Source organism: Pollachius pollachius (assembly GCF_949987615.1).
Source record: "Pollachius pollachius genome assembly, chromosome: 11".
In the NCBI taxonomy this organism is placed as follows: Eukaryota; Metazoa; Chordata; class Actinopteri; order Gadiformes; family Gadidae; genus Pollachius; species Pollachius pollachius.
In genome coordinates, this window is record NC_136944.1 from 23145429 (window position 1) to 23157432 (window position 12004).

General features: G+C 43.3%; 1 protein-coding gene across 1 annotated transcript; it reads left to right on the forward strand.

Moving 5' to 3' along the window:
- Positions 1 to 6475: 6475 nt before the first annotated feature.
- Positions 6476 to 10890, forward strand: gh1 (growth hormone 1; the record flags this gene model as incomplete). Its single annotated transcript, XM_079746204.1, has 7 exons — positions 6476 to 6569; positions 7056 to 7148; positions 8831 to 8964; positions 9331 to 9447; positions 9753 to 9896; positions 10159 to 10299; positions 10828 to 10890. 7 exons carry the CDS (start codon positions 6476 to 6478, stop codon positions 10888 to 10890), a joined length of 786 nt encoding a protein of 261 aa, XP_079602330.1.
- Between the last annotated feature and the right edge of the window lie 1114 nt (positions 10891 to 12004).

Below are 12004 nucleotides of genomic sequence, written 5' to 3' on the forward strand. Positions count from 1 at the left end.
GGAAGCAGCAGCTGTTTTGTCGCTTTAGTGCTCGGTGTAAATTTACACACACTAAGATGACTGAGCTCATTCCAACACAACACACACTCACACACTCCTCATATCCACCACATCCTATATCCCAACTCCTACCCACTACATCCTACCTCTCACCTCCTATCCCCTTCATCTCTGAACCTATATCCTAACTCCTATCGACTACATCCTACCTTTCACCTCCTATCCCCTTCATCTCTGGACCTATATCCTAACTCCTATCGACTACATCCTACCTCTCACCTCCTATCCCCTTCATCTCTGAACCTATATCTTAACTCCTTTCCACTACATCCTACAACTGGCGATCACGTATTTCCACCATACATCCCATAATGCAGCCAAATCGAAAATAAATGGTACACTTGTTTCCTCGTGTTTACTATACAGTGATTACGATATAGTGAATGAAGGAACAAGTGAGAAAAATCGAACACAGCCTAAACCTACTCTAAACTCCACACTATACAAGACACATGGCCTTCTTAGTGACATCACATCCTCTCTCCAAGTATCCCTAGAATCATAATTTAATCCAAAATGGATGTAAACAAGCAAACATACAGCTTCAGTTCTCATCCATTTTATATCATCAATCTATACTTTTTCACCTATCATATATCATCAATCTCAACTATATCACCAATATACATTTCATCACTATCTAATCTCACTTATCTCAATTTCCTTAAACACTCTATTTTATATGATGTCCCCAATAACTCCTTTAACACCTATCTAGTTTCTCTCATATCACATAACCCCAGATTACGTCGCTAAATCTCTATTGCATATCACTATCTTCTAATTTTACATGACTTATCAATTATATATATATATATCATCAATCTATCTATTTCTGCTTCATCTTCATCTACCTTGTATCATATTAATCAACAATATCTAGTATTTCATCTGCCTTACACAAACTATATCATTAATTTTACATCAGCTATATATTTACTTTCATATTAAATATCTTGTACCAACTATATCTAGACTGCTATCCAATTTCATTGTATCCTGTGCAATGACAATAAAGAATTATATCCTATCATCTATTTTAAATAAACGATATCACCTATTTTTTTACATAAACTATGTATACATTTTATATCAGCTATCTTACTTATATAAACGTTATCTTATATATGATATCACATATATCTTAATCAACTATATAATATATTATATGGGCAATATCATATATCTTAATCAACTGTTTTATATCAGCTATATCATGAATCTTATATTAACTATATCTCTTTTTTGCAAGCTATATCATATATGACCAAAACCAAACAAATAAATCATCATGATATTTTGTATGTTATAAAAGTTATGGTAACAATAAATGTAGATAAAATATCTCAGTTCTTTATCATATTTAAGTAATTATTTATTTATTATACTATATATTAACACAATATTAAAATATTATCATTTTATTCATGTTATTAAATATTAATAAAATATCCCTTCACTGTCTCCCTTGATACTATTTAAATGTCACTACCCCCCCCCCCCCCCCCCCCCCCCCCCCCACCTGTATCGTCTTTCAGCTGAATGCTGGTTCCCACAAATATTAGGCTTCAGTCTCACGCTAAATACAGTAACACACACACACACACACACACACACACACACACACATAAACACACACAAAAAGAAAACACCTCAAACAACCAACGGTAAATGTGCTGCATTTATACAGCACCTTTCTAACCAGTGGACACTTAAAGCTCTTTACAATACTGCCTAACATTCACCCATCCATGCACACATGCACACATTCACACACCGACGGCGGAGTCAGCCCCGCAGGGCAACAGCCAGCTGTTCAGGAGCAGTCAGGGTGAGGCGTCTCGCTCAGGGACACCTCGACACTCAGCTAGGAAGAGCCGGGGATCGAACTAGCAACCTCCCGGTTACCAGCCCCAGCTAGGCTAAGCTCTTATAGTCGACTACTTTGCTGATGGAGGTGTTTTGCACGTCCATATCTACTCTACCCTTGTGTTGCTTTGTTGTTGTTGTGTTGTTGTGGTTGTGTTGTTGTGGTTGTCCTTAGGCTGCGCAGTGGGTATCTTGATCTTTTGAAATGGATACAGTTAAAGTGTAGTGTTAAAACATAACAAACAACATGTCAACAAACAACTCAAGGTTATTGGATTGTGACAACGTGTTAAGGTCAGTTAAATGTCAATAAGTTAAAGTAGGTAGTAGGTTAAGTGAGTTAATAGTGCTGTAGGTAAGGTTCAATGTCCCCTTCCTCCCTAAGTTTCTCCACAATGGAGAAGTTGTGTGTTTCACACCCGTGTGATCAGGAGGAGAGATGGAGCGTGGAGCCTTTAACTTTACTCTACATCGTCTCATAGAGAAGCAAAATATATTCTCACATTTCAGATTTCTAACAAATAACACTAAAATAAAAGCTCTTAAATCGAACCTACAGAACCAGTCAAAGGTACAATACAACACCAGTCCAATTTGATAAGAATACACACTATGGACTCACTGAACTGTCTCTATGCAGCTGCAACTCACCCTGTAGGGATCCCAAAAGTCCCCAGAAGTACCTCAAGTTCCCTAAAGTCCCCTAAATGTACTTTACATCGAGTGCTTGTTTGTTGTGATTTTTATCTCAAGTCAATAAAATAGAAAATCATGAAGTTGATTAGGTAGGTGTTGAAAGGGTATGGGTCGAAAATAAACTTTTGCTTAGCTAGGAGGGTTACCCCGGTCAGCTATTTTAATAGTCATGCGAACTCTCATTTTTATTTAAATAAGCTAAAAATAGACCACGACCTGATATCCCGTTTCAGTGAGTTTTGTATTTATGCATATAGACTAAACCATGAGGTCAGACTGCCTTTGAATCCTGAATATTAAAGCTGTGTTGTGTCAACCCAATCCCTGTCATCAGGTTTTGAATTTTAAAAGCCATGGAATTTGTTTTGTGGAAATGTAAATATTAATTTGTCATAACATTAAAATGTCGTACTTTCAAAACAAGGTCATCTGAATTTATTTATTGTTCGAATCACCTCTTAACATATGAACAGTGTTTTTGGTTTTGTTTTTGTTTATCTCTACATGGGGAGGGGTCCTCTTACACGGGGGCGGCCATGTTGCACCGCCATGTTTCTACGGGAGCCCAGAGCGGACAAACAGCGCTAGAGACGACTCGCTTTAATTTATGCATCTCACTATCTTAGGTAAGCGCTGATCTCTAGTTTAACAGAAAAAATAACTAAGTACATTTTATATATCTGTCCAGGATCCTCATCACTCAGCTGATGTGGAAGAGAATGAACCAATGGGCTCCTCAAAGGCCTTAGTTGCTCCTCCTATGTCCAGGGTAGGGGAGGGGGGGTATTGTCCTCCTGCGTCCGGGTAGGGGGGGTTAGGGGGGTATTTATCTTCCTACTTCGTGCGGTAGGGGGGTTTTACGGGGAGGGGGGTATTTAGCTGCATTCTACAACTTCACCGCTAGGGGCCGCATCGTGCACAGTGTACCTTTAAGTGTTAATAAGGCTAAGGTTAGTTCCATAGGTTATCATTTAAGTAGTGTTTATTTTCATGTGTTCATTAATACAGGTTATTTGATTAGTTATGTGTTTATAAGTTAGGGTTAGTAATAAGTTAAGGTTAGTTGAATGTGGTCATGAATGTCTTACTGTGTCTTATCTGTTCCACCTCACTGCATTCACACCTCAACACACACACACACACACACACACACACACACACACACACACACACACACACACACACACACAGGGAGAGACAGAGAGAGAGGAGAGAGACAGAGAGAGAGTGAGAGAGAGAGAGAGAGAGAGAGAGAGAGAGAGAGAGAGAGAGAGAGAGAGAGAGAGAGAGAGAGAGTGATGCAGGAAAATAGACAGAGAGGGTAGGGAGAGAAAGACAGAGCCTGAGTGTGTGTGTGTCTCTGGTGTGTGTTCCTACAGTGTACATCTGTCTGTGTCGCTTGTGTGTGTGTGTGTGTGTGTGTGTGTGTGTGTGTGTCTGTGTGTCATACACACTCTTCTCTGTGTGTCAGCCTCTTATAGAGTTGATAAGCGGCGCCACCTATGACAAACACACAAAGACACCATAGACATAAACGCACACATACAGATACAAACACACACACATCATAGACACCCACCCACCATAGACACAAACAAACACACACACAGCATGAACACACACACACACACACACACATACACACAGACCATAACCCCTAGATAGATACAGATAAAGAATGTTGCTGAACTCTATGTGAAAATGTGGCTGGTCTCTATATGAACATGTTGCTGGTCTAGGGTAAGATAGGTAGTGTGATAGAGGTTAGATACGTAGTGATAGAGAGTTGGGTTAGATACTTAGTTATAGAGAGTTGGGTTAGATACATAGTGACATAGGTTGGGGTTAGATACGTAGTGATAGAGAGTTGGGTTAGATACTTAGTTTAAGAGAGTTGGGTTAGATATGTAGTGAGAGAGGTTGGGTTAGATAAGTAGTGATAGAGGGTTGGGTTAGATACGTAGTGATTTGATACGTAGTGACTTGATACGTAGTGATAGAGAGTTGGGTTAGCTACGTAGTGATAGAGGGTTGGGTTAGATACGTAGTGATAGAGAGTTGGGTTAGATACGTAGTGATAGAGAGTTGGGTTAGATACGTAGTGATAGAGGGTTGGGTTAGATACGTAGTGATTTGATACGTAGTGATAGAGAGTTGGGTTAGATACGTAGTGATAGAGAGTTGGGTTAGATACGTAGTGATAGAGAGTTGGGTTAGATACGTAGTGATAGAGATTTGGGTTAGATACGTAGTGATAGAGGTTGGGTTAGATACGTAGTGATAGAGGGCTGGGTTAGATACGTAGTGATTTGATACGTAGTGATAGAGGGTTGGGTTAGATATGTAGTGATATAGAGTTGGGTTAGATACATAGTGATAGAGGGTTGGGTTAGATACGTAGTGATAGAGGGTTGGGTTAGATACGTAGTGATAGAGAGTTGGGTTAGATACGTAGTGATTTGATACGTAGTGATATAGAGTTGGGTTAGATACGTAGTGATATAGGTTAGGGTTAGATACGTAGTGATTTGATACGTAGTGATAGAGGGTTGGGTTAAATATGTAGTGATATAGAGTTGGGTTAGATACATAGTGATAGAGGGTTGGGTTAGATACGTAGTGATAGAGGGTTGGGTTAGATACGTAGTGATAGAGAGTTGGGTTAGATACGTAGTGATTTGATACGTAGTGATAGAGAGTTGGGTTAGATACATAGTGATAGAGAGTTGGGTTAGATACGTAGTGTTTTAATATGTAGTGATCGAGAGTTGGGTTAGATACATAGTGATAGAGAGTTGGGTTAGATACGTAGTGACAAAGTTAGGGTTAGATACGTATTGAAAGAGAGTTGGGTTAGATATGTAGTGATATAGATTAGGGTTAGATACTTAGTAATGTAGGTTAGGGTTAGATACGTATTAGTTTAATACGTAGTGATAGAGAGTTGGGTTAGATACGTAGTGATAGAGAGTTGGGTTAGATACGTAGTGATTTAATATGGAGGGATCGAGAGTTGGGTTAGATACGTAGTGATATAAGTTAGGGTTAGATACGTATTGAAAGAGAGTTGGGTTAGATACGTAGTGATATAGGTTAGGGTTAGATACGTATTAGTTTAATATGTAGTGATAGAGAGTTGGGTTTGATACGTAGTAATAGAGAGTTGAGGCGTACCTTCTGAGTGTACTCCAGGCACTGTGTCCACTGCTGTGTCTCCGCTGTATTCCAAAGTAATCCTGTGTCTGTGTGTGTGTGTGTGTGTGTGTGTCTGTTTGTGCGTTTCTGTCTGTGTGTGTCTTCTACAGCTGTGAGCTTTGCCGCTCCTCGTGGCTGAAATAGGAGAGATCAGGTACTGTGATCACCCTTGGCTGAAAACCCAGAGACACACACACACACACACACACATACACACACACACACACACAGCTCCCAATTGCCTCTCTGTCTGGCTCTCACGTCAACATGCTTAGCTTACAAACTGGGTATGTTGTTCACAGTACTGCTACTTTACAGCTAAGGTAGCAGTCCTGTGCTAGCAGGCTAGGAAGTCATGCTCAGTACTGCTACATTAAAACTAAGGTAGCAGTACTATGCTAGCAGGCAAGGACATCATGCTCAGTTAGGCTACATTAAAACCAGCCTGCTAGCACAGTACGGCTACATTAAAACTAATGTAGCAGTACTGTGCTAACAGGCTAGGAAGTCATGCTCAATAATGCTACATTAAAACTAATGTACATTAAAACAAATGTAGCAGCACTGTGCTAACAGGCTAGGTTCACCATGAAAGGTTGAACTAAACATTAGCCCCATGCTCAGAGTTCCAGGGCAGAAAGCTTTGGCTCACCTGATGGCGGGTCGGACTGGACACTGGGACCCCTCGCTGCTTCCCAACGCTCAGCTGCTCCACGTGATTGACAGCCCTGTCAGCTGTGTGGGGAGCTGTCGGTCGACAGAGGGCGCCCCACTCCCTTTCCCACAACGCTCACCACCACCGTCGCCGCGGCCCCCCACTGCTCCTCCCATCGTCAGGGGGGGTCCACCCATCCGTCACGCAACTCACCGAAACAGAAGGGATAGTGAACCGGACGGGGCGGGGGGCACAAAGACGACCGCCCGCCTAGTGTGTCTCGGTGGGCGGTCTCTAGTGTGTCTCGGTGGGCGGTCTCTAGTATGTCTCGGGGGGCGGTCTGTAGTGTGTCTCGGCGGGCGGTCTCTAGTGTGTCTCGGTGGGCGGTCTCTAGTGTGTCTAGGTGGGCGGTCTCTAGTGTGTCTAGGTGGGCGGTCTCTAGTGTGTCTCGGCGGGCGGTCTCTAGTGTGTCTAGGCGGGCGGTCTCTAGTGTCTCGGTGGGCGGTCTCTAGTGTGTCTCGGCGGGCGGTCTCTAGTGTGTCTAGGCGGGCGGTCTCTAGTGTGTCTTGGGGTTCCTCAGCAGCAGGAGGCTCCCCGAGGTGCCAGGCCAGAGTCAAGAGGTCGGGGGTCAGCTCGGCTGTGAATGTCTGGGAGGCCAGCCTCCTTGATTCAGGTGGCCGTCGGGTCCTTCTATAAGGCTTTCCCCAGGAGAACCTTCCAACCATAGGGCCTTCGACTGGAGAACCCTCCTGGACACTCCCTAACCCTAACGATAAAGCACTTACAAAACGGAGAGAAATGAAAATAAAACAAAGATATCTAATGAGGAACCTCCACCTCGAGACGACCAACACTGCCCTGTCATTAGTTAATATTTTGGTTAGTTAGAGATGGTAGTAAATAAGTTAGGTATCTCTCTAGACAGTAGTTAATGTGTTAGTTAGAGATAGTATTTAAGGTTAGTGAGTTAGAGATTGTAGTTCATATGTTAGTTAGTTAGAGACGGTAGTTAATATGTTTGTTAGTAAGAGATGGAAGTTTATGTGTTAGTCAGGGTGAGGATGTTGTTCTGAGTCTCCATGACGACACTGTTGAATAATAAAGTCTGTTCAGATCAGTAACACCGCTGAATGTTGAATGAGCCCAATGGGACAAACATCACAACATATGACGGCCCTTTCCTGACACATATGTATATATGTATTGAAATAATCCCCCCCCCCCCCACACACACTGAGCCACAAGGTTTCTCCGCTAATGAATTTAATCATAAAGTTTGACTATAAAAGACCAAACAATGCTGACCGAAAAACAGAACGATCCCTGAACTGGTTCAGAACTCACTTAGGGTTGAGACGAGGGTTTATCTCCACACCCTCCAGACCCCCTAGATCTCCAGCACAAAGAACTCCTCCGCCTCCATCACCTCCACCTCCTAGACCTCCATCACCGAGACCTCCATCACCAAGACCTCCTAGACCTTCATCACCTCCATCACCAACACCTCCTAGACCTCCATCACCTCGACCTCCATCACCTCCAGCACCTCGACCTCCTAGACCTCCATCAACAAGACCTCCATCACCTCCAACTCCATCACCAACACCTCCATCAACAAGACCTCCATCACATCACACAATCAAGTCGGTAGCTATGACCAGAGGTAAAACAAAGCAGCATCGTCTAGCCCATTAGTGATGTCACAAAGACCTCTGGCCCATTAGTGATGTCACAAAGACCTCCGGCCCATTAGTGATGTCACAAAGACCTCCGGCCCATTAGTGATGTCACAAAGACCTCTGGCCCATTAGTGATGTCACAAAGGCCTCCAGCTCGTTAGTGATGTCACAAAGACCTCTAGTCCGTTAGTGATTTCACAAAGACCTCTAGCTCGTTAGTGATGTCACAAAGACCTCTAGTCCGTTAGTGATGTCACAAAGACCTCTAGCTCGTTAGTGATGTCACAAAGGCCTCCGGCCCGTTAATGTCACAAAGGCCTCTAGCTCATTAGTGATGTCACAAAGACCTCTAGCTCGTTAGTGGTGTCACAAAGACCTCTAGCTCGTTAGTGATGTCACAAAGACCTCTAGCTCATTAGTGATGTCACAAAGACCTCTAGCTCATTCGTGATGTCACAAAGACCTCTGTTTCGTTAGTGATGTCACACAGACTCAAAACCTGTTAGCGAAGTCATAATGTTTAACAAGTTATATAAAGATTTATTACCAGAGGTAGTCTATGTATTTTACTAACATTTGCTTCAGATACCGCCTATGCATTGCACTAGTTTCTAAGATACTTTCTCTGTGTTAGCTTGTGTGTACCGTTGACTGTAAGATACTTTCTCTGTGTTAGCCTGTGTGTTGCTAGCGGTGATGCTAAGCGCTAGTCTTAGCCACCCTCTGATCGACCCTCAGCGGCTTTTCTCCACCGCGGTCAACCGCGGCCAACACCTCCACATGCTCGCACAGAGGATCTTCTTAGATTTTGTAAGTACTAGTCAGAGGAACTACGAAATTATTTATAATAACACACATATATATATATATATAATCATATAAATACACAAATATATGAATGTATGTATATATATGTAGATATACATAGTTAGTACATTTAGTTAATTATATTAAGTGTATATACTAGTTAGTTATAGTTAGCATATCCACCATTTAGTTAGAGCAAGTATATAAATTAGTGAGTTATAGTTTATCTGCTAGTAAGTAAGTATGGTAACTATCTTTTCAGAACAAGACATTTCCTTGCCTAGATAGTTAATAGATAGAACTTCTACTCATTCAGCCATTTAATTATATCTACATGAATACACCAATGTGTGTGTGTGTGTATATCAGGAACACTCTCTACAGATTGAAGAACAGAGACAGCTGAATAAAATATTTATTCCGGATTTCTGTAACTCCGATGACATCATCAGTCCCATTGACAAGCACGAGACGCAACGGAGCTCGGTAAGACATCACCAATCCATCCCTAACCCTAACCCTTAGACATCACCGATCCATCGACCCTAACTCTACCAACGCTAACCCTAACCCTACCTACTAACATTAACCCATTTATCTACCAACCCTAACCAATCCATCAACCCTAACCCTACCTACTAACATTAACCCTACCCTAACCCTTCCATGTGTGTTGAAGCGTCTCTATCATTTGATTGAGTCTAGGTGTAGAATCCACTTACTGTGTCCTATCGTTTGATTGGTCTAGGTGCTGAGGCTGCTCACTGTGTCCTATCGTTTGATTGGTCTAGGTGCTGAGGCTGCTCACTGTGTCCTATCGGCTCATCGAGTGCTGGGAGTTCCCCAGCCAGTCTCTGTCTGGAGGCTTAGTGTTCAGAAACCAGATCTCACAGAAACTCACAGAACTGAAGTCTGGCATCGATCAACTGATCAGGGTACGGACACCCTCCCTCCCTCCCTCCCCCCCTCCTTCCTCCCTCCCTCCCTCCCTCCTCCCTCCCTCCCTCCTTCCCTCCCTCCCTTTCTCCACCCCCCCCTCCCTCACTCCTCCCCCCCTCCCTCCCCCTCCCTCCCCTCCCCGACTCTCTCCCTCCCTCCTTCCTCTCCCTCCCTCCTCCCCTCCCTCCCTCCAGCCCGCCTCCCCCCTCCTCCCCTCCCTCCCCCCCCCACTAACCTCTGTGTCCCTGCGGGCTGCAGACCAGCCAGGGTGCTGGCGATGCGTTGGGGGAGGCTGACCACATGTCTCCCTATGGGGGCTACTACCAGGCGCTGGGCGCGGACGGCTCGCTGCGCCGGAGCTACGAGATGTTAGCCTGCTTCAAGAAGGACATGCACAAGGTACACCGGATACTAGTGCTTTATATACTAGTATATTAAATGATAATATACCATACTAGTATATAATATACTTATATACTAGCTACAAGCTTTTAGTGTGCTCCAAGAAGGACATGCACAAGGTATACCAGATACTAGTATATAATATAGAGAATTTGATATATATAAGCCATTTGAAAGAATACCAAGAAGGGTTAGGGATAGGGTTAGTAACGAGTTGTTCACACAGAGGGTTAGGGTTAGTAACTAGTAGTTCACACAGAGGGTTAGGGCTAGAGTTATTAACATGTTGAGTTCAAACTGTGTGGAAGACGTCTTGATAAGGGCTAGGGTCAGGGTAGTTAGGGTCAGGGTAGTTAGGGTCAGGGTAGTTAGGGTCAGGGTAGTTAGGGTCAGGGTCAGGGTAGTTAGGTTTAGGGTAGTTAGGGTCAGGGTAGTTAGGGTTAGGATAGTTAGGGTTAGGGTCAGGTTTTAGGGTAATTCGGGTTGAGGAGGCGGGGCTGAAGCTGTTCTCCGTCCGCTCTTCAGGTGGAGACCTACCTGACCGTGGCCAAGTGTCGACTCTCCCCTGAGGACAACTGTACTCTGTAGCCTCCTCACCACCACCTCAACCTGCTCCTCCTGTAGCAGACCTCCTGACCACCTCCTTAAGCTGCACCTCCTCCTCCCCACAGCACCTCTTTAGCGGCACCTATTCTTTTTTACCCCCACCTACCTTCCTGTATCCCCGCCTCCTGCTCCTCCTCCCCCCCTCTAGCCCCGCCTCCTGCTCCTCCTCCCCCCTGTAGCCCCGCCTTCTGCTCCTCCTCCCCCCTGTATCCCCTCAGTGGTTTTCCTTTAGTTCTGCGGAAAGAGAAAACTGCTACAGTAGTACTACTGGTGCTACTTCTAGTGGTACTACTAGTAGTACTAGTAGCAATAGTACCAGTAGTAATACTGCAGTACTAGTAATCATCTAAGAGAGACGTAATAAAGCCATAACTTATAATCTTAATAAACTTGTATCCCAGTATCTGTTTGCTGTTTCATATCTCATTGTTTTATTCTGGAACATTTTTCAGATGATATATATATACGCTGTATATATTTATATGAGACACTGTTTATATATAACATATATGACTCATATATACTGTATATGAGGGTTCGGGTTGGGATGATGTGTCATCATAGGTCCATCGGTCACCAGTTCTCTATTCTCTGGACCTTGAACGATCGGTCTGAGTTGCAAGATAAGACGGAGACAGCGCAGGTCCTTGGAAACCGTGAAGGAGAAGGCTGAGGAGAATCTAGAAGTGTTGTTGAAGAATTGCTGAAATAAGAAAAGCTTTTGAACTAAATCTAGTGGAAGTAATGTTTGTGTGGCTGAGAGTCGAGAGACTGGGGATGGAGAAAATGTAAGAACCATACCGCATTAACAAGTTCAACAATATACTAAAAAACAATATCTAATACACTTTTAGTTTACACATAATTGTACACTAAAAGGTGAAAAGTAGCTTGCTTGGAGACCTGATAACATAATATACCCTTTAAAGGTTATATCATTTAAACCATTATATCAACCTACCCATAACACAAACAATAACACAATATATCCTTGAAGGGTTATATCATTTAAATCATTTTATCTAACCCATAAACCTCACCCAACATGCTGCGAAGGACCTTCATAGCCGCCCGGGTCGTATTATTTTCTTCCCGA